The 22,500-nt window shown below is 42.0% G+C and overlaps 2 protein-coding genes across 4 annotated transcripts in view; one reads left to right on the top strand and one right to left on the bottom strand.

Annotated features, from left to right (window-relative positions):
* thrap3b (thyroid hormone receptor associated protein 3b) overlaps nucleotides 1-12,132 on the top strand; it is a 20,419-nt gene extending 8,287 nt beyond the window's left edge. For both annotated transcript variants that reach the window (XM_053641518.1, XM_053641519.1), the window contains exons 3-11: nucleotides 1,612-2,406; nucleotides 4,367-4,966; nucleotides 5,063-5,238; nucleotides 5,434-5,542; nucleotides 6,220-6,295; nucleotides 8,670-8,830; nucleotides 9,364-9,646; nucleotides 10,402-10,548; nucleotides 10,636-12,132. In XM_053641518.1, coding sequence (XP_053497493.1) covers nucleotides 1,612-2,406; nucleotides 4,367-4,966; nucleotides 5,063-5,238; nucleotides 5,434-5,542; nucleotides 6,220-6,295; nucleotides 8,670-8,830; nucleotides 9,364-9,646; nucleotides 10,402-10,548; nucleotides 10,636-10,893 — 2,605 coding nt within the window. In that variant the 3' untranslated portion in view covers nucleotides 10,894-12,132. The remainder of the gene's footprint in view (nucleotides 1-1,611; nucleotides 2,407-4,366; nucleotides 4,967-5,062; nucleotides 5,239-5,433; nucleotides 5,543-6,219; nucleotides 6,296-8,669; nucleotides 8,831-9,363; nucleotides 9,647-10,401; nucleotides 10,549-10,635) is intronic.
* A 3,530-nt stretch (nucleotides 12,133-15,662) lies between these two features.
* The window catches only part of eva1bb (eva-1 homolog Bb (C. elegans)), an 11,050-nt gene continuing 4,212 nt past the window's right edge, over nucleotides 15,663-22,500 (bottom strand). The window contains exons 2-3 of one of the 2 annotated variants that reach the window (XM_053642146.1): nucleotides 17,197-17,338; nucleotides 15,663-16,218 (exon numbers count right to left, since the gene is read on the bottom strand). In XM_053642146.1, coding sequence (XP_053498121.1) covers nucleotides 15,803-16,218; nucleotides 17,197-17,263 — 483 coding nt within the window. In that variant the 5' untranslated portion in view covers nucleotides 17,264-17,338 and the 3' untranslated portion in view covers nucleotides 15,663-15,802. The remainder of the gene's footprint in view (nucleotides 16,219-17,196; nucleotides 17,339-22,500) is intronic. The other variant, XM_053642147.1, reaches the window with a different exon arrangement.

Raw genomic sequence — 22,500 nt, 5'->3', positions numbered from 1 at the left:
TTATTCCTAAAACGGCACCGGTGATCTTACAGAGCTTTTTATGCGTTTATTCTTCTCTAAAATCAAACCAAGAATAATCTTTTTTTTTTTTTCTCACTTGAAAATTGGGCAACTGTGAATGAAACATAAAACGGGCTTTTCCTGGACACCTCGGCTTCTGACTTGTCCATCTCTGTCATCTTCCTGCCAAAACAAGACACAATAGCACACTAATATCGGCACCTTTGTTAAAAACGAGCAGTGCCCGTACAGCCACGTGATACTCCTGTGTTTGTGAACTATGTGACCTTTAATAAGTGCACAACTCTTTGTCTGTCTGTCTTTCTCCTCATTTGTTTGTGGTGTTGAGGCGTTGCTAAGTTGCCCCGTTGCTCAGAGAGCTTCCTTTGGGTGATTTTCTTATGAGAAAATTCCTCCAGTAGTTTATTTCCCCCTCTGAGCTGGTGTTGGTTATTATTATTAATAATAATAATAATAATTTCCCACTGTTTTACCACTGTTTTACTGATTACGTTTACTCAAATGATGTGCCGATTGTGAAAAGCAGTGTGTGTGTTTGAGTGTTAAAGAGCTTAAATGGTGGAATAGAACCGAAGCCTTAAGGGACATTGTCTTGAGTTTAGGTAGTGAGAAACAGTGTAGTTGTATACTGCCCCCAAGTGGAAAATGATGCAACTTACCCCCTCCTGGTGCTTGGAGGCTCTTTCACACCAGCCTCTTTGCTTATTAATTACTGACTTTGCCTAATTACTAAATAACATGCCAACCTTCCTAACGTGTCTGCATGCTTAACAATGGACAGGCAGCTTTTACAGAACTCCGGATGTAGATTTGGATCGCTAATGAGCAAGCCAGAGGTGACTGTAGCGAGGAAAACCGCACCGAGAAAACATGAGGAAGAAACCTTGAGAGGAGCCAGACTCGCATGTGAGCCCATCCTCATCTGGATGAAGTTGGATAGTTCGAATATGTCGTTACTATTCCACAGCTGTTGAAGCGATGATCATTATTAGTGGCATGGTCTGTTTTTGGCAAGAACAAAAACATCATCCGGGTATCTGCATGGTTGATACCATTTGCAGTGGTGTTCATGTGGGACTGTCCTCAGCAGCAACGAGCGATTCTTAAGCAGGACTAGTGTATATACCTCAACAGAGAGCGAGAGAACAACATGAGAGAGAAAACAGATGAATAGGTATGCTCCTGCCCTGTAGTGGTGTATATGGGGTACATTGTGATCAGAATGAAAATTGGGTCTCTCAACAGGTCTAGCTATGACAGCATAAGCCTGAAGGTAACACGAGTATTAGGGCACCCTGGGACAGGTAGCGTCCTACCATTCCACCATCAGCGTTCCCACAAACCCTCAGGGAAAAGCTATTATCAAAAAGATGAACTAAACAAATAGATTTTCAACCTAAGCTTAAAGACTGAGCCCATGTCTGGGACCTGATCACTAATTGGATAATACTGTCGCATAATTGATGCTAACTTTAACTTGCTATTAGCTCACGGAATTAACATGCAGACTTGCTTTATCAGTCCCTACGTCTCTCCATCTCTTGCTCCATAAAAATATTTCTCAATTTGTCTTCTCTTTTTGTCCCCTAGCTCCAGATCTCGCTCCCGTTCCCATAGCCGTGACAGAAACTACCCTTCGAGAGATTTTCAGAGCAACCGGGGGTACACGCGTGGTTTCCGTGGCTACCGGAGACCCTTCTATCACAACCGTGGCCGGGGTCGTGGTTATTATCCACGTGGTTACCACAGAGGAGGAGGGGGAGGGGGAGGAGGAGGAGGAGGAGGTGGTGGTGGTGGCGGTTATGGTTATCGCAACAACTGGCACGGAGGTCACCGTGACCAGCAGCAATCCCATGAGCACCACAGTCCCAAAAGGGGACGCTCGCGCTCCCGCACACCCCGCAAGCGCTCCAGGAGCCGCAGCCGTTCCCATTATTCCGGCAAATCCTCTTCCCGATCCCGTCACTCCAGCTCATCTTCGCGATCCCCGTCCCCGCGACGCCGCAACTCTGGAAAAGCTCCCTCCAAGGATTCAAAGAGTAAGAGCTCACCAAATGAAGGAAAAGGCAATAGCAAAGAAGCAGAGCCCAAACCTTCCGTATCCATTCCCGAGGAGCCACCGAGCAAATGGGAGAGCCTGAGTGACTACACCACCAGTCCTAAAACCTCTAATCCAGAGCCTACAGCTCCACTAGGGAGTCAACCTGAGGTTAAAGTGTCCCTTTCTGGAGCTACAGGTAATGGTTCCTCCGTTTGGAGAAGCATTAGTGGTCCTGAAAACAAGAGTCCCCCAAAGCCAGCAACAGCGACATCTGGTTTTGGCTTCTTCTCCAAGGACGACATGAAGGCAGGAGAGAAAGCGGCCATTTCCACAGCGTTCAAAAAGTACGTCACGTTCACTGTGTCTGAGAATTGCAGTCCTCTCTTTTTATTTAAACCAACATCCCTCTCTTTCTTTTGTTTCTCTCGCACAGTATTTGATTTATAATCAATCTTTCAAATGTGTTTAGTCTGTGCACAGCAAACAAAGCTCCTTGGAAGAAAAAAGGTTAAAATGGAAGTCAACTCAATTCAAACGCAAATAAAATGCCAAATCTTGCTGGCTGTTGCCCTGTGCAATGAGGTTGTTTGCAATCCCATAATTTAGGAGATAAAGCTTAGATGATGTAAGTATATTTCCTAAAACGAGTCCTGGTCAGTCATGTCTGCTGTGGTGCAGTTTTTAGTGCTCAATGTTTGCTTGTGATAAGTTTTTACATTTCTTTTTAGTAAATCTGTTCGAGCAGCTACACTGTAGAGCTGAGCGATATAATCAAATTATATCAGTCTGCAGTTTTATCTGATTATTTAAAAAAAAAAAATTTATTTAACGTGGGGGGAAAACTTCAACCAGACGAATTCCTCTCGTGCAAAAAACGAACTTGGATTTCGAAGGGAAGTTGTGAATCGTCAAAGAACGATCGAGGACTATACTAGAACTAGGTTCTGTGAGGACTTAAGAGGGTGAAGCTTGAACTGGGAAGTAGGAGAATTAACGAATTAGATCAAGGAACTAGAAAGATTAAAGAACTTTCGCTAGGAACTAGGAGGATTAACGAACTCCATCTAGGAACCTGATGAACTAAAACTAGAAGAACGAAAGCTGGGAACTAGGAAGATATGATTAGTCGTTTAGTTTGATGTCAGTGTATCAAGCAATACATTCAACACTACATAATAGTCATAAAATATTGCTTGTATTATGTAAGGTATAATAATATATTAAAACTTAATCAAGTTTACCGCTGAAATAGTAGCTTCCTCTGGCGCCGTTTCATCCGTGGACGGATTTCCCCTATCGCGATGGCTTATCAGCTTTAGGAGCGGTAAACATAGTGTGTTGTATTCCATCATGCTTTTCTTTTTTTCGCCTATTTTCTCGTATCCTGTACGAATCTTAATCACCTCCTGTCTGAATTCCGGGAACATCTTTCTCTGCGTCTGAGCCCCGCCCCTCAGGTAAAACCCTGAGCGTCTTCACTCTCGTAGCGCCGTGTTTGTCGGGGTGTAAGCATCTCTGCTTCTGTTCACCACGGAGCACGTGAACGCGTAGATTCGATTTCGAAACGGGTTTAGTCACAGCTAATAACTTGTTACGTTTCTTTACAGCCTCGACTTCATGTCGAAATGTGCAACATTCCTGACCTTGTTTATGGCCAATTAATTATACATATTTATAAATATATATATTTAAAAAAAAGGCAGATGCGAATGTTGGTGATTGCAGCTACTGCTGAGTTCGTAACCAACTTCTGCTACTTTTTCTGCTGTGATGTCGTAACATGCTTTATGTATGTCTGGCCCCGCCCCCTTCCCCGGTGATTTTTATGGGACAAATCCCTGCGCTTCAGACACGCCCCCTCGAGAGATCAGTACACCGGTAACATCTTATCCGTGTTTAATTTCGCACCATTCTAATACACAGCTTTTGTTTTGTTGTACACTGAGTCTGAACGGATCACAAACGCACAGTAAAGTTTCCATTAGTCTGCTTTTATAACATTTGATTTTTTTTTTAAAGAATCGAAACCCGCGCTCCAAGTCACATGTTCAGGCGGTGCTTATTTTTGCTGTACAGAAAACATATCTCCGATCCGAACGACGCATACCGTTACACTCCTACTTCGATCCTTCGAACTGTTGTCAAGGTGTGTTTGTTAAAATAAAACGTAGGTCGTAATATTTTCCCTTATCGCTCAGCTCTACTATAGATTCAGTTTCAGTTCTTTTAAAGACTCAGGATTTTAACATTTTCTTTGAGACAGCCGAAATGTGTGGAAGAATCACTCTTGATCGTTTACTACAGGTTTCTGGCAGAGAAGAAAAAACCCTCATCCGACTGGGATGACAATCAGGGCGAAGAACCGAATACCAGCGATGCGGAAAAGGAGAAGAGTAACCGTAAACAAAAAGCCGCTTTCGAACTGGATCAGGTTTATGTCGAGTCGAAGGCCGATAAAGGGCTTCCGTTTCTGGACGAGGTGGAAGAGGAGTACTCGAAGAGCCTGAGAGAGAGGAAAACCGAGGACGAAACCAAGTACAAGGCCAAACCCACTCTGTCCGCGAGGGAACTGTTCGAAGAGCGCTTTGGGAAGTGGGACGATGACTACGTGCCCAACAAAGATTCGTCGCAGCGGGAGGAAGAAATGGAGGAGGAGGAACACGTGATGGAAGAGCTGTACCGGAGCCGCAAGCAGGCAGCGCGCAAAGAAGAGAAGGCCGCCAAGAAGAAGGAGAAGAAGAAGAACCGTGTGAGTCCGACATCCCCTTCACCAACCAGAAGCACAGAGCGTAGCAAGCCCCTGTTCCCTTCAGTCAGGGAGTCGTCACCTCCCGCCAGATCCTCTAAGAAGAAAGAGCCCGAGTTTAATTTTAGCCTGAAAACGTTTAACGATGACACAGAGAGGTAATCCATGACCACAATCGCAGTTTCATGAGCTAGCGTTGTCTGACGCGTTTGATATATCTGCATGTTTTTTGTTTTTGTTTCGCTCTTTCTTAGCTCATCTGGTGCTTTAGCCAAAGAAAGACGTTTGTCTCAGGATCTTATATACCCTGTTAAGAAAGAGCATGAGGAGTTCCGCTCCATTTTCCAGCACATTCAGGCTGCTCAGCTTCGCCGCAGCCCGTCAGAGCTGTTTGCTCAACACATAGTCACCATCGTCCATCACATCAAAGGTAACGTCTTAATCTTAACCAGTTTATCTTTTTCGACTCTGTTCCCGTTGTTGTGGTATTATCCTGCTCTTGACGGTCTGGAGTTCCTCAGGGTTCCATGTTGGGCCCGCTTTCATGTGCGTATTAACGAATTAATCCCTGGCATTTTTTTACATAACGTACGGAATCCCCCCCCTCCCCGTTTCTTGTTTGTAGCTCAGCACTTTCGCTCGTCCGGGATGTCTCTGAACGAGCGATTCGGCATGTACCAAAGAAAAGCCGCACAGATGGAAATGATGAGGAGAAAGAGTCCTGAGATCCACAGGTACGAACGCGTCAACACAGTTACGCTGTTGAATTCTCAGAATTTCTCCAACAGCAGCTCCGTCAAAGGCTCGTTTTAATTTGTTAACTTACAAAGGAGTTGTACGGCGTAGTCCAAGACTAACAATTAATTAACAGATTAAAAAAACAAAAAAAGCGCACTGCAGTTTAAGTTTGTCGTTTATTGAAGGAGTCTCTAGTGTCGGTGCTTTTGAGACAAGCTGCATTTTTTTTTTGTGTGTGTGTGGGAGCGAACTCGTCTGACGAACGTTCCACGACGGATAAAAAGTGCATGTCCTCCTTTAATAAATAGAAAACGGAATATTTGGCAAACTGCTGTGGTGCAAGAGGAATAAAGTGCTGTGCGACACGCTGTTATAGGAAAATAATCAACTTCGGGTGTTTAACAGTGGCTCCGCTTCGTCGCACCAGCCTGTTGTTGATTATTTTCCCATAACGTCGCGAGAACCCGTGTTTTATTCCTTACATAGTTGTAAATTAGCCTAGAAACGCTCAGAAATGGATTTTCGTCGTCTTTAATTAAACGCGACCATGGCGAAGGTTAATGATACTTAACGAATAAAGAGGAGTTTATTCCTCTGTGTCCTGACTTTTATTTGTTTATTTATTTATTTGTTGTTGTGGTTTTTTTTTTCCGGTCTGTTTCTGTCCCCGCAGGAGAATTGATGTGTCTCCCAGTGCTTTTAAGAAGCACGCTCGAGTGTTTGAGGAAATGGAAGAGAGCGACTACAAGGTGACCAAGCGTTTTCAAAATCTGAAATTCCAGCCCAGTTTGTGTGCCAGCTGAAAGAGCAATGTGCTTTCTCCCCCCCTCCCCTACTCCCCCCTCCCCTTTTAAAGGAGGCGCAATAATTCTAAATACACAAGACCCCCGAGTACCTCTCGTATACACGTTACGCCCTCCTCCTCCGCCCTCCCTCCCCCCCAGCAGCTTTTCTGATATGATTATTCGGTGGGTACGTTCATGCCCAAACAAAAAGGCTAATCAAAATGGAAGTGACTATTGAGATGGTGTTGTCCAAGCCTTTCAGTGGACATCTAAACAATAGCCATAGTAAGTATTTTCTCCTTGGAAGTGCATTTGAACACGTGGGGCTCTGTACTAATCACCATGGGGGAAGCATGGAGCATGCTGCTTTCCCATGAGATCTGTGCACTGTTATGTTATTGCCATTTTTGTTAAAGGGGGGGAGGGGAGGGGCACTTTTTCAGAGCTGTAGAGTACATACACTGTGTTCTTTATCACAATCTGGTTTTTTGTTTTGTTTTTGTTTTTAGTGCAGTTTATTTTAGAAACACTGGTTTTTTGGTGGTTTTTTTTTTTTATTTTTTATATCAGACAATTAAAAAAGAAAGAAGAGAAGGTGAAATTGTTAGAACTGCCCACCTGTGCTTTTCAAGATCTGTAATCTTTCAGAGCTTTATTTTTAAACTTGTGCTGCAAACGAATCGTAAACTTTCTTTCCTTGTCCCATGTGTAGAGGATGCTTCTTTATTAGTTTTGCCCCAACGCTAACAATTAACGTAAAGCTTATAGCGACCTAAAAACGGTCGTTGTGACCATTTTACCTCGCGTGGTATCACTCCATGCGTCGAGAAAGTGAGGAGGGCTTCAGATGGTAATGTAGTTCTAGTTTAATTAGTACTTTTTTTTCTCTCTCTCTCAATATATTCCAGAAATATAAGTCTCCCGAGGCGAGAGTGTACTGATTTTTAAGTTTATCATCATGAAACAGGATAAACAGCTGGCGTGTAGAAAATAATTCATATTTTTATTCATGCATGTATCTCAGCTACTATATAGACGGTAAGTACGCGGTTTGGGACGCAGCCCACGGCTTCAAGCAGTCGTCTATTAGCACGTATAGTATGACTTGAAGCTTTCGTAAAATTAAACATAACACCCAAAACTGTATACGGTGCCATAACGAAGACCAACTGTATGTCGATACGTGAAATTCTGGAGGGACGGCGTGGTGTGAGGACGTAATGACGTGCGCTGCTAATCGATCTAGAACACGTAAAACCTGAACATGAAAGGAATATTATAAAAGCGACTCATGTAAACACCTTAATCAGAATATTGTTTTATTCAGAATAAGGTCAATAATTAGATTACTGCTGTCCATGTAAATGTAGTGAGTGTCTCAAACGTATGAAATAGTCCTTCTGTAAGGCCTCCACATTAGCGATATTTATTTGTAAACAAAGTCGGTCACACATCAATCGGCGGATAGTAGATAGTATCGAAGCAGATTTTCATCAAGTGGTATCATCAAACATCAAATCGTTCCCTTATGAAAGCCTGAGCTGTAGTAGTTTACACGGAAATCATCTTTACAGGGGTTCTGAGGTCGTTCGCCGTTATCCAACCGTTATCCTTGTAACACCTGACCGATCAAGACCGATTTGGGGTAAAATGAGAACTGTTGGTTTTTTTTGTGTTTGTTTGTTTGTTTTGTTTCCTCACTATTTTTTTCCAAAATGCGTACTTGGAGTTTATGAAGATAAATATTCGACTTAAAAAAAAAATAATAATAATTTTAATCTCACTTCAGGAGGATTGAAGATCTCCACTAGCACCATATTATACGCTTATGGGCATATTCAACGGTGCTCCATGTATTTCTCTGTATTAACAGTAGATGGCGCACCTTGTATGGATTATGGTTCAAATTTGGACCACTGTCTTGTACTGTACATTGTTCTCTTTCTGCCTTGCAAATATGAAACTCTTCAGTTCAAAAGACTTAATTGAGCAGTTTATATATATATAATCTGTATATGTTTTCATTGAAATATGGGATTAAGTGCAATACGGTAGTTTTCTGTGCAGTTTCTCAGAGAATAAGTGTGGTGTTGCCAAAAGTGCAGCTTTTCAACCTGAAACCTGCTGAATGTGTTTTGACCAACCACAAATGACTGACTCTACTGCTGCTGCTTTATTATCTCTTAGACTAATGTAAGACGTGCTGAAGGCTTATGAAGGGGGCTGCAGTCTAAGATTAACCTCAGTCAGGGTTTAAGACCTGTCGTGTTTTGGTGTGCTGCTATGTGTAAGAATGATCGTATGTTTTGTTTTAAAGTGTGTCGCTGTGTCTCTGCAGGATTATGGTAAAAAATATGAAGGAGAGTCAATGGACCTGCGTTTGGATATTGAGCGACGTAAAAAATACCCCAAACGTGAGGGGGGCAAAGGCTCAGCCGGGTCACGCACCCCCAGCCGAGAACTCTCTCCTGACAAATCCTCCAAACACAAGAAGTCCAAGTAAGTCTTACAGACGGAGAGCATCGTCCACGCGCCAGATTCTAATCACGTCAATGAATAATGGGTGTTGCATTTTGAATTGTCACCAGTAGAAAGGATGAATCATGCCGTTGTAGGAAACTAATCAACAAAACTTACTGACACTGGAGACTCCTTCCATGAATAATAAACATCTCAAAGAAAATGTCACCGTATCAAGAATCATAGTTTTTTTTTGTTTTTTTTCTTTACAAATACAGGCATGTATTATTTTATTTTAATCTGTTTATTATTAGCATTAGATTATGAGGAGCGTCCACCGTACAGGTTGCTATAGAAACGGTGACGTGTTCGTAAGAGCGCATTTAATATAAACCTGTGATTTTTGAGTTACTGCTGGAATTTTGAATAACCACATTGATATCCATCAGTTGATGATTGAAGTTGTTCTCCGTGGCTAGTTATATTATCTCAAGCTTTCTTCCACAGTTCAGTCTGAAAGAAGTAGAAGTGACCTTGATTAACGTTTTTATTTTTATGTTTTGTAATTAAAGGAAAAGCAAGAAGAAGCGCGAGCGTTCTCCTTCCTCCTCGTCCTCCTCTTCCTCTCCCTCACCCCACGCGTACCGATCCAGAGAGTACCATGGCGAGGACATGGAGCATATGGAGAAAGGGGGCTTCGATAAGTCCCGCCTGGGGCCGCGAGAGTACCCCCGGGACTATGAGGGGGGCCACGTGGAGAGAGGAGGCTTCGAGAGAGGAAGAGGAGGGTTTGAGCGCGGAGGATTCGACCGACCGGGATACGATAGAGGACGCGGGGGTTACGATCGGGGATTTGTAAGTCCGAGCGGCAGTTTTCCACGTGATGATGAAACGGTTCCATCTTAAAACACTGAGCTAACGTGAACGCTAACGTTTATGTTCCAGTAACCGAAACCGCTCATTTTTAATTGTTTAATTAGGAAAAGTAACGCCGGGTTTACACTTCTGTTCGATTTTCGGCCCAGTTTTCCTGTCACAGACATAAACCGCGCAGTAATTCTTAAAAGAAGTCTTTCATGCATGATGTGATGTTGGGCAATATAATATTTATATCACCATAAATTGTCACGATGCGCTTTTCTGGGGTATTCAGGGATCTCTTCATTGCGTTATTACAAACTGACTGGAAACAGTTGCTGTGATGGTAAAATTTTACTTGATCTTTAAAATTTAATAACTTTTTTTTTTTTTTTTATGTTAACATTTTTTTTAAACAAAAAAAGAAAAATTAGGTTTGATATATTTATTTATTTTTTTATTAATATAATATTAGTAGTATTTCTGAGCAAAGCTATATGTCGTGATGCGTGTTGCGTAACGTAGAGACGCCTGGAGGTATCGTGATGTGATGCTTCTCCATATCGCCCGGTCCTTAATGTGACGTGCCACTGCAATTAAGACAGCTCTTAAGAAAGATATCTAAAATCTTGACCTCTAAATCCAGAACCTTAAAGAAGCCTTGTCGTAGCAGGCTAGGTTAGAGATGATGATGATGATGAGGATGGTTGAAATTCTTCTGTTTAGTTAATAAATGACCTTTTGGTTTGCAGCCTAGAATTAGAGGTAGAGGATGGAACAGGGGAAATTACCCCAACAACAATAACAACGGAAACCCTGCTAATATGGGTGCACCAGCACGCCCTCAGGAGGAGGAGTGGGACCCTGAATACACCCCTAAAAGCCGGAAGTACTACCAGGTACTTGGTCTAAACACACACGAGTGATTTAGACTTTGAGCCGGTCTTCATTTTAAACGCTTGACATCTTTCCCTGTGTCTGTGCAGCACGATGACCGTGACCGTGAGGGAGAGATGAAGTGGGCGGACGGGCGTGGTCGTGGGCGGGGCATGTACCCGCGCAGCAGAGGCGGCTCCTTCACTGTGCGAAGAGGTGCTGGCCCAAGCGGGAGCAGCGGCAGCCCCAAGTGGACCCACGACATGTTCCAGGGAGCCACGGAGGAGGGAGAGCTGCCCGACGACGGTGCTGAGCACAGCCTCAAAGATGAAGAAAAAGCACCGGAGAGCTCCGCCTCTAAACCCTAGACCACACCCACTCACTCTTCTTTGTGTTTTTTTCCATGTTTTTGTTTTTATATAAATGAGTAAATTCACCACTGCAGTCCCCGAACACAGGTGTGTTGTTCAGATGGAGTGTTCAGTGCTGTTCTGCTGAGTCACTCTCTCTTTCCACTCTCTCTTTATTCAGTCTCACATTTAGAACAAGATGCTTTCTGCTTACTTTTATTTGATTTTTTTGAAGTTATTTTTTACTCTGTAATTTTAGACCTAGCAGCTCCAGTCCACTTAAAAGTCTAACTGGAAGTAGTCCTGTGTGTACATGACCCCTCCCCTTCGTTTTTCTTTTTGCTATGTGCAATGGGGACGCACACTTGTGCCTTAGAGACGGGAACTGCAGTGAAGTGGAGCTCTCTTATTGGTTTTTTGGGGTTTTGTTTTTTTGTTTTGTTTTGTTTATTTTATTTACTTGCTCACTCTGTCTATTCCCTCTTGCCCTTCTTTCTGTCTGACCGCCCCTCTTTCCTCCTGCCCTTCCTCTTATCTGGAATCTCGATGTGTACCGAGGCGTGTGCGCGCTGTACAGGTCTCAGACTTCGTTTTAACCCGCCTCGTCCGTCCTGTTGACGTTAACCTCCGAGCCCGTCATCCCTCTGGAATACGCTTCCGCTGTGTGTTTTTAATGATCCGTAATTAATAAGTCACCAAGAGAGTTAGAACTGTAGTGGGATTACTTTCAGTCATGATTGTTTTTCTTTTTTCCTTCTTTTTTTTTTTAAAATCGTGTTCACTGTTGCGTTGTGTAACTGACAAATGAGATGATTGTAATGGCTTATAGGTGATTTTTTTTTTTTTTTTTAACATATGTAATATTAAAAAAGAAAAAAAAAAGTCAACACCCCCATCAGGTTTTAGTCAGTAAAAAGTCATTTTGTGTCAGAAGAAGGGTTATTGTGGGGGGGGAATAAAACATGGTCTTTGTATGCAAAACCACAGCTGAACACCCCGTGTAATTATAGATAATGTCGTAATTCCACTGATCTGAGAGCAATGAGCCATAATAATAATAATAATAATAATAATAATAATAATCTTAGATGTGTGATTTTGAAAAGTTTTCAACTCCGCTTTGTAGTCTCTGCTCCACCCTTTTTCATTTGCAGTGACACATTTATAAATCTGTTTTGTTACAGTTTATACTGTTCAGGCAACTCTCTAGTTTCTGTCTTTCCTCGTTTCCGTTTCAATAATAAAAAAAAAAACAAACCCCCTCTTAATCGGTTCATTCAAAGAGACGTGTTTGTGTTCGCAGCGGACTCGTTCACCGTGAGGCCGCCCCGCAGCTGGGAGGCATTACACGCCGAACGTCATGGGAACGAGTCCGCTCTAATCTCTGTACTTAACACGCATCGATATCATCTGCAGTAATGCACAGAGTTGTGACAGCTGGACCGAAGCTGGGCCTCGTCAGCGGGGGTTCAAGCTGTCAAGCTGTGGAGTAATACAGGGGGAAAGGGAGATGGATGGAGAGCACGGTTTCAGGCAGTAGTTTGAAAAAGCGGTCGTTTAAGCTGAAGGGTGGATCTCTCTAAAGCATTCTTCTGCAGTTCTCTGGAGAGAGAGCTTGAAAATGCCGTTTTGTACAAACAAAAATTAAATTGGCTAAATTACATTTTCTAATCATGCGTGCATTAACGCATAAATTATAATAAAATCAATGTCTTTAGATGGTTTTATTATGAAAAAAGGCGTTCTAATCGGTCTGTACGGGATTACGCGGTGTTTTATTTCTGATCGGTGCGACCAAAAAAACGCTCGATTCTGTTGCAGCTTTTTTTTTTGTGGAAAACTACTTGAATTGGCGAAAAATCACAATTGTAGGAAATCGAATGCGCGATCTTTCACAGTGATGTTTGTTAGTAAATTAGATCTTTTTTATTTATTTAATTTTTTTTTTAGCTTTTGCTCCCGGGAATCGAAGAGGGCTTCGACTGAACGCGCATCACGTTGTGATGTCACATGACGCGTCTCGGTCCAAATCGGCGGTACTTTTTGAAAAATCGCACGCTCCGAAGAATGTTGCGGCGTTTCCTTGATTTTGCGATCGCACAATGGAGAGATCCTGGAGGGACTGACCGATGAATGATTCTTCGACACCTTTCTTCTAAAAATCGCACATTAAACGGTAAACTGGAGTTATCGGGCATACGATAAAAAAAATTAAAGGAGGTAAAAACATTCCTGCTGAAAATACTTGTGGAAATGTAAATTGAGTTGAACAAATGCGATATGTAGATTAGCTCAGAAGTTATATGCTTTATTTAGAAAATATTATTTTAGTTGATTAGACATTGTGTGTAGAAAAGCTGCCCTGTCAGGACTCAACACTTCATGAGAGTAATACCAGGGTCACGGTGAAGATCACGTTGCAGTGATTTACATCTAATCTATTTCTGTACGAACAGTCTTAAATGAGCGGTGTTCTTGACGCTGTATGCGAAAGGGTTCAAATGGTCCAGTTTTAAAATGGCGGCAGATTGTATCTGTAAACTCTAATCTTTGTCTGATGAATGGACCCTTCTCGCTTATTCATGCCGTTATCTCGGAATCTGTACTGAGTGTTTTGCTGAATTGGGCTATTTGTATGAAGTTTTTTTCCTAAGTCAGCGGTGCAGTGCGTAGCGTTGCGGTCTCACTGGTTACTCTCTGCGTGGAGTTTCCCAAGTTCTTGCGTTCGTGTGGGTTTCATCCGGGTTCTCCGGTTTCCTCCCAGTATTGTCCCACTATCGGGATTGGTGACTACAGCTCCCTCCACTAATATTGGCACCCTTGGTAAATCTGAGCAAAGAACGCAGTGAAAGTGACTTTATTGTTTAAGAAGAAATCACAAGAATGCTCTGTTTTCATGGAGATCAAACAACTGCGCAAACAACACAGGTTTATTAGGAAAAAAAAAACTTAAAATGTAGGTGGGCAACATTTTCTGGCACCCTTTTAGTTAATATTTTGTGCTACCTCCTTCTGCCAAGATAGCAGCTCTGAGTCTTCTCCTATAACGCCTGATGCGGTTGGAGAATACATGGTAAGGAATCCTATTTTGTGGTCAGTAAACCATTTCTGTGTTGATTTTGATGATGTTTTGGATCATTGTCCTGCTGGAAGATCCAACCACGGCCCATTTGAAGATTTCCGGCAGAGGCAGTCAGGTGTTCATTTAATATCTGTTGATATTTGATTGCGTGATGCCGTGTTTCCTAACAAAATGTTAATTATATGAATATAAAATGGTCAATTATAAGAATAATTAAATCGAAATATTATGAGAGAAATAAAACTACCTGGCTATGTTTTGAGTGTTTCTGCATGGCATCGAAGCGGTCATGTGGTACAAGTCGGAGGTCTCAGAATATGCCTAGTTGGAATTACGAGTTTTACGAGGACCTACAAGTCGGAATGCCGTAACTACGACACGGCGTGAACGCAGCTAAAGTCTTCAGGAAGGTAACGTCTACAGGAACAGGGTTGGTGACCACTGTTTTTAGATTGTCCTGAAGTGCGAACGTGTGTATTCCTGCATTGGGCGTAGTATTCCTTCTTTTCCTGCGTCGGGCCTAGTATTCCTTCTTTTCCTGCGTCGGGCCTAGTATTCCTCCTTTTCCTGCGTCGGGCCTAGTATTCCTCCTTTTCCTGCGTCGGGCCTAGTATTCCTCCTTTTCCTGCGTCGGGCCTAGTATTCCTCCTTTTCCTGCGTCGGGCCTAGTATTCCTTCTATTCCTGCTTCGGGCCTAGTATTCCTTCTATTCCTGCGTCGGGCCTAGTATTCCTTCTATTCCTGCTTCGGGCCTAGTATTCCTTCTATTCCTGCTTCGGGCCTAGTATTCCTGGGCCTAGTATTCCTTCTATTCCTGCTTCGGGCCTAGTATTCCTTCTATTCCTGCTTCGGGCCTAGTATTCCCGGGCCTAGTATTCCTTCTATTCCTGCATCGGGCCTAGTACTCCCGGGCCTAGTATTCCTTCTATTCCTGCATCGGGCCTAGGATTCCCGGGCCTAGTATTCCTTCTATTCCTGCATCGGGCCTAGTATTCCTTCTATTCCTGCATCGGGCCTAGTATTCCTTCTATTCCTGCATCGGGCCTAGTATTCCTTCTATTCCTGCATCGGGCCTAGTATTCCCGGGCCTAGTATTCCTTCTATTCCTGCATCGGGCCTAGTACTCCCGGGCCTAGTATTCCTTCTATTCCTGCATCGGGCCTAGGATTCCCGGGCCTAGTATTCCTTCTATTCCTGCATCGGGCCTAGTATTCCCGGGCCTAGTATTCCTTCTATTCTTAGTATTCCCGGGATATCCTCCGCATATATATATATATATATATATATATATATATATATATATATATAATAGACCCTGACCCTTGATAAAGTGCTGAATGAATGAAGGAATTAAATGACTGCTAATTAAGCAACAGAACCCAAGACGGAGAAGAGAGATGTATGGTGTACATACCAGCACCAAATGACACAACACAGAAACTGGTGTGTGTCTGTGGTGAAACTTTTCGAGCAAACGCTTTCTGACATCTGTAATCATTTTAATGTCCCTCAGGGGGGAGAGTTGTTTCTTTTAGACTGTGGGAGAGCAGAGACAGGAAGTGCAGGCCTGAGAATCGAGGGGTGAAGTTTCTGCTTTAGCGTGGGACCGGACTGCACGAGATGCCGAAAGAGCTTCGACTCGGGTTTATTTTTAAATTCCGCCGAGACGTCATAAAATCACTGCGCATATACAGACACTCCACAGTAATGTAGTACAAAAGGTTTATTCTTAAACGTGTACAAAATATACGAGAGGTTTATCACCGTGTGACAGTCCCAACGAAGTGCAAAAATACTCGCCATATCCAGTATATCGTATCGGATGCATCTCTCGTACGTCACCAGCTAGTGATAGTGCACCCGTCCGAGCGTACCCGTCCCGGTGACTAGGATATCCGGCTGTCCGTTTCTCCAGATTTCTCTGACGATGCGTTCGCGCTCTTCTAAACGGCGAGCTCGCTCCAGCTCGTCAGCCGAGGAGAACACGTTCATGCTCATGAAGGTCCCGTTGGATTGGCTCTGCTCGCTCACGGGCGCTACGGTGACGTCGGGTACCTCTTCCTCCTCGTCGCTCTTGTCCGGTCGTTCTTCCTCGTCTTCCTCGCTGGACTCTTTGAGACGTTTCCTGTCAGGGGAGGGAGGTTTCTTCACGGCGTTTCTTCTAGGCCTGCAGGCGAAGCCCAGGATGAGGAGCGTCAGAGCCAGGAGCAGACCGAAACAGACGCCCAGCATGAAGTACAGCGCGAAGCTCTCCGTGTTCTCTGCGTGGGAGACAACACCACCATTTCAAGCATTCAGTTTTCAGTACGAAGCTCTACGTGCTTCGCTCGGGTTTCTCTAATTAACAGGACACTGTAATTATTTACTCAGCAGTGAACGTCCAAGTCACGAACGCATCGTTCTTTTGAAATGATTCTTTACAGCGAATCAGGTGTATAAGTCCGTCTGAAGCGAAACTTTATGTGGCATGTACATGACGTGAATATTACTGGGTTAGGGTTACACACACGTATCTGCTGCAATTTGGAGGTTTTCTATTTCGTATATAATAAATATTATGTAATACCAGGGACGTGGATGGAGAGAGTTCCATATAATCTGAGTCTAACAATAAGTGGAGTAATAAAAACAAAAACATGCTGTTATTCAACAGAATGTATTATTATCATCATTATTCACGTTTCTGGAAGGAGTCTCCAGTGTCAGCGCTTGGCAACAGGTGTGTGACGTCTCAGTAATGTTCTGAGCTGTGGGTGTTTTTATATTTTTTGTCTTATTGACTTCAAGAGGGAGCGATTGTTTATCGTTAATGAACTTGTTTCAGCGACGTTCCAACATTCAAGGTAACTATAAATGGATAAAACTTTCATAAAGCGAGTCATTGAACCTGCTGATGAACTGCTGTGGTATAAGAGAAATAAATCACATGAGGGAGTGCTGTTACTGGAAGATAGCCAATAACAAATAATAATAACAGGAATTCACATTTCAGAGTAACACTTTGAGACTAAAACATTGAGTGTTCACGAACTTTATTATAATGTAACCATATCGTGCTATAAACAAATGATTTATTATACTTTTATTATTAAAAACTAATAAAACTAATAATGGGGCATTTCTTTATTGAGTGCCTACTTACACAAACTGCAGTGTGCAGTCTCTCTCTCTCTCTCTCTCTCTCTCTCTATATATATATATATGTGTGTGTGTGTGTGTGTGTGTGTAGTGATACACACCTTTAATGTGAGCGTAGGTGGCCATGCTGTTGCTCAGCAGTTCCATGTCCTTCCTCACAGGATTCATTCTGTCTTCTTCTGTCCCTCTGTCTCACACACACACAAGCCTCATCACACTTCCTGTAACTCAGCTCACACACAACTGAAACACACACACACACACACACACACAATGTGTGTATTAGACATACTGTCGGGTCATGAACGCTGATAATACTGCATTTTACATGGCTGATCTTTTATTGCAGAGAGAGAGTGTGTGTGTGTGTGTGTGTGTGTGTGTGTGTGTGTGTGTGGCTTTAAATTAAATCAGAGTGAAGTTAATCAGTTATGGAAAGTGAGTGAATTCCTAGTAATTTGAATCCCGGCTCTTTTCAGTCAGTCAGCTCTTTTGCCTCAACTCACCAATAAGAGTCGACTCCTTCGGCTCACGGACATGTCTAAACTGGAAAAAAGGGTTGTATTTTTTGTTTTTTTTAAAAATATATTTTTAAAATTGATCTATAAAAGATATTTTGACCAGTGATTGTTGTTCTTTGTCTGAATAGGGCTGGACATGTTTCACAGAATCTTACACTAGCATCTGAACAACATCATATGACTTTTCACTGGAAAATGGCAACCAAGGAGAAGGTTAAACGTTGGGCTGCTTACACTGAAGAAGCTAAACACCTAGAAGCCTAACACTGAGAAGCTCACTGATGAAAATCTGAACACAGAAGCCAAAGATTCAGATGCCAAACACTGGGAAACAAAATACTGACAAGCCAAACACTCAGAAGCCAAATAAAACAATGTACAACAAATGTACAACCAAAACACTTGGACACCAAACACTCCCTTAGATGCTAAACACGTCAAATCTAAACAATCAGATGCTAAGAGTTCAACACTAAACACGCAGAACGAAACACTTCAACGCTAAACACTCAGAACGAAACACTTCAACGCTAAACACGCAGAACGAAACACTTCAACGCTAAACACGCAGAACGAAACACTTCAACGCTAAACACACAGAACGAAACACTTCAACGCTAAACACTCAGAACGAAACACTTCAACGCTAAACACGCAGAATGAAACACTTCAACGCTAAACACACAGAACGAAACACTTCAACGCTAAACACTCAGAACGAAACACTTCAACGCTAAACACTCAGAACGAAACACTTCAACGCTAAACACGCAGAACGAAACACTTCAACGCTAAACACACAGAACGAAACACTTCAACGCTAAACACTCAGAACGAAACACTTCAACGCTAAACACTCAGAAGATAAACACTTCAACGCTAAACACTCAGAACGAAACACTTCAACGCTAAACACTCAGAAGATAAACACTTCAACGCTAAACACTCAGAACGAAACACTTCAACGCTAAACACACAGAACGAAACACTTCAACGCTAAACACTCAGAACGAAACACTTCAACGCTAAACACACAGAACGAAACACTTCAACGCTAAACACTCAGAACGAAACACTTCAACGCTAAACACTCAGAACGAAACACTTCAACGCTAAACACGCAGAACGAAACACTTCAACGCTAAACACGCAGAACGAAACACTTCAACGCTAAACACGCAGAACGAAACACTTCAACGCTAAACACACAGAACGAAACACTTCAACGCTAAACACTCAGAACGAAACACTTCAACGCTAAACACGCAGAACGAAACACTTCAACGCTAAACACTCAGAACGAAACACTTCAACGCTAAACACGCAGAACGAAACACTTCAACGCTAAACACGCAGAACGAAACACTTCAACGCTAAACACACAGAACGAAACACTTCAACGCTAAACACAGAACGAAACACTTCAACGCTAAACACTCAGAACGAAACACTTCAACGCTAAACACTCAGAACGAAACACTTCAACGCTAAACACTCAGAACGAAACACTTCAACGCTAAACACGCAGAACGAAACACTTCAACGCTAAACACGCAGAACGAAACACTTCAACGCTAAACACGCAGAACGAAACACTTCAACGCTAAACACTCAGAACGAAACACTTCAACGCTAAACACGCAGAACGAAACACTTCAACGCTAAACACGCAGAACGAAACACTTCAACGCTAAACACGCAGAACGAAACACTTCAACGCTAAACACACAGAACGAAACACTTCAACGCTAAACACTCAGAACTAAACACTTCAACGCTAAACACACAGAACGAAACACTTCAACGCTAAACACACAGAACGAAACACTTCAACGCTAAACGCTCAGAACGAAACACTTCAACGCTAAACGCTCAGAACGAAACACTTCAACGCTAAACACTCAGAACGAAACACTTCAACGCTAAACACGCAGAACGAAACACTTCAACGCTAAACACGCAGAACGAAACACTTCAACGCTAAACACACAGAACGAAACACTTCAACACTAAACACTCAGAACTAAACACTTCAACACTAAACACTCAGAAGATAAACACTACAACGCTAAACACTCAGAACTAAACACTTCAACGCTAAACACTCAGAAGATAAACACTACAACGCTAAACACTCAGAACTAAACACTTCAACACTAAACACTCAGAAGATAAACACTTCAACACTAAACGCTCAGAAGATAAACACTACAACGCTAAACACTCAGAACTAAACACTTCAACGCTAAACACACAGAACGAAACACTTCAACACTAAACACTCAGAAGATAAACACTACAACGCTAAACACTCAGAACTAAACACTTCAACGCTAAACACTCAGAACGAAACACTTCAACGCTAAACACTCAGAACTAAACACTTCAACACTAAACACTCAGAAGATAAACACTACAACGCTAAACACTCAGAACTAAACACTTCAACGCTAAACACTCAGAAGATAAACACTTCAACACTAAACGCTCAGAAGATAAACACTACAACGCTAAACACTCAGAACTAAACACTTCAACGCTAAACACACAGAACGAAACACTTCAACACTAAACACTCAGAACTAAACACTTCAACACTAAACACTCAGAAGATAAACACTACAACGCTAAACACTCAGAACTAAACACTTCAACGCTAAACACTCAGAAGATAAACACTTCAACACTAAACGCTCAGAAGATAAACACTACAACGCTAAACACTCAGAACTAAACACTTCAACGCTAAACACACAGAACGAAACACTTCAACACTAAACACTCAGAACTAAACACTTCAACACTAAACACTCAGAAGATAAACACTACAACGCTAAACACTCAGAACTAAACACTTCAACGCTAAACACACAGAACGAAACACTTCAACACTAAACACTCAGAACTAAACACTTCAACACTAAACACTCAGAAGATAAACACTACAACGCTAAACACTCAGAACTAAACACTTCAACGCTAAACACTCAGAACGAAACACTTCAACGCTAAACACAGAACGAAACACTTCAACGCTAAACACTCAGAACGAAACACTTCAACGCTAAACACACAGAACGAAACACTTCAACGCTAAACACACAGAACGAAACACTTCAACGCTAAACACTCAGAACTAAACACTTCAACACTAAACACTCAGAAGATAAACACTTCAACACTAAACACTCAGAAGATAAACACTACAACGCTAAACACTCAGAACTAAACACTTCAACGCTAAACGCTCAGAAGATAAACATTAAAAAGTTAAACGCTCAGAAGCCAAATATTCAAACGCTATTCTTGTGTCAGTGAGATATTTTAGGAGTGAAAAAGTGTGTGTGTGTGTGTGCGTGTGTGTGTGTGTGTGTGTGTGTGTGTGCTCTTTAGTGTTCTTCACACACTGTCTTGGAAAATGATAGAATCCCTGATTATGTCACTCTCTCTGAGGGAAAGACAGGAAGTGTGTGTGTGTGTGTGTGTGTGTGTGTGTGTGTGTGTGTGTGTGTGTGTGTGTCGGGGGGAGTGAAAGAAGTAAAACAGGCAACAAATGCCCCACACAGGAAATGACTTGGGAAAACATGACTATCTGAAAGCCACTTTCAGCCTCTGGAGTTTCATTAGCGTCACCGTCTGATCAGAGCTTTCACTCACAGTCCTCCTACCTAGCTCACAATCACAATCTGAAACACAAGTGCTTTCCACACACTTTACACTTTACACTTTACCCTTTACACTTTAGCTCTTACACGTTACACTTTACCCTTTACCTTTTACACTTTACTTTACCCTTTACACTTTACACTTTACCCTTTACACTTTAGCTCTTACACGTTACACTTTACCCTTTACCTTTTACACTTTACTTTACCCTTTACACTTTACACTTTACCCTTTACACTTTAGCTCTTACACTTTACCCTTTACACTTTACACTTTACACTTTACCCTTTACACTTTAGCTTTTACACTTTACCCTTTACACTTTACCCTTTACACTTTAGCTTTTACACTTTACACTTTACCCTTTACACTTTACCCTTTACACTTTAGCTTTTACACTTTACACTTTACCGTTTACACTTTAGCTTTTACACTTTACCCTTTACACTTTACCCTCTACGTTACGTGTTACCCTTTACACTTTACACTTTACCCTTTACACTTTACACTTTACCCTTTACACTTTACCCTTTACACTTTACACTTTACCCTTTACACTTTACCCTCTACGTTACGTGTTACCCTTTACACTTTACACTTTACCCTTTACACTTTACACTTTACCCTTTACACTTTACCCTTTACACTTTACACTTTACCCTTTACACTTTACCTTTTACCCTTTACACTTTACCCTTTACACTTTACCTTTTACCCTTTACACTTTACCCTTTACACTTTACCCTTTACACTTTACCTTTTACCCTTTACACTTTACACTTTACCCTTTACACTTTACCTTTTACCCTTAACCTTTTACACTTTACACTTTACCTTTTACTCTTTACACTTTACCTTTTACCCTTTACACTTTACCCTTTACACTTTACCCTTAACCTTTTACCCTTTACCTTTTACACTTTACCCTTTACACTTTTCCCTTTACCTTTTACCCTTTACACTTTACCTTTTACACTTTACACGTTACGTGTTATAGTTCATGTTCAGTTTTCAAATGTTCTGTTGTGTTTTGATTTTTTCTCGATTCGTTTATTTTCATATTTGCAGTTTAAATGATTTGTTGATTTTCATGTCATTTTTACATGATGTTATGATGTGCAGTGCATCATGGGTAATACACACGGTTCCTCAGCCACTAACACATATGAACACTTGAAAATAAGTCTATAACGAATACATATGCCAATAAAATGACCG

The sequence above is a fragment of the Ictalurus furcatus genome, chromosome 14, assembly GCF_023375685.1.
Source record: "Ictalurus furcatus strain D&B chromosome 14, Billie_1.0, whole genome shotgun sequence".
NCBI classification, from domain to species: domain Eukaryota; kingdom Metazoa; phylum Chordata; class Actinopteri; order Siluriformes; family Ictaluridae; genus Ictalurus; species Ictalurus furcatus.
This window is presented reverse-complemented; position numbering and strand designations above follow the sequence as displayed.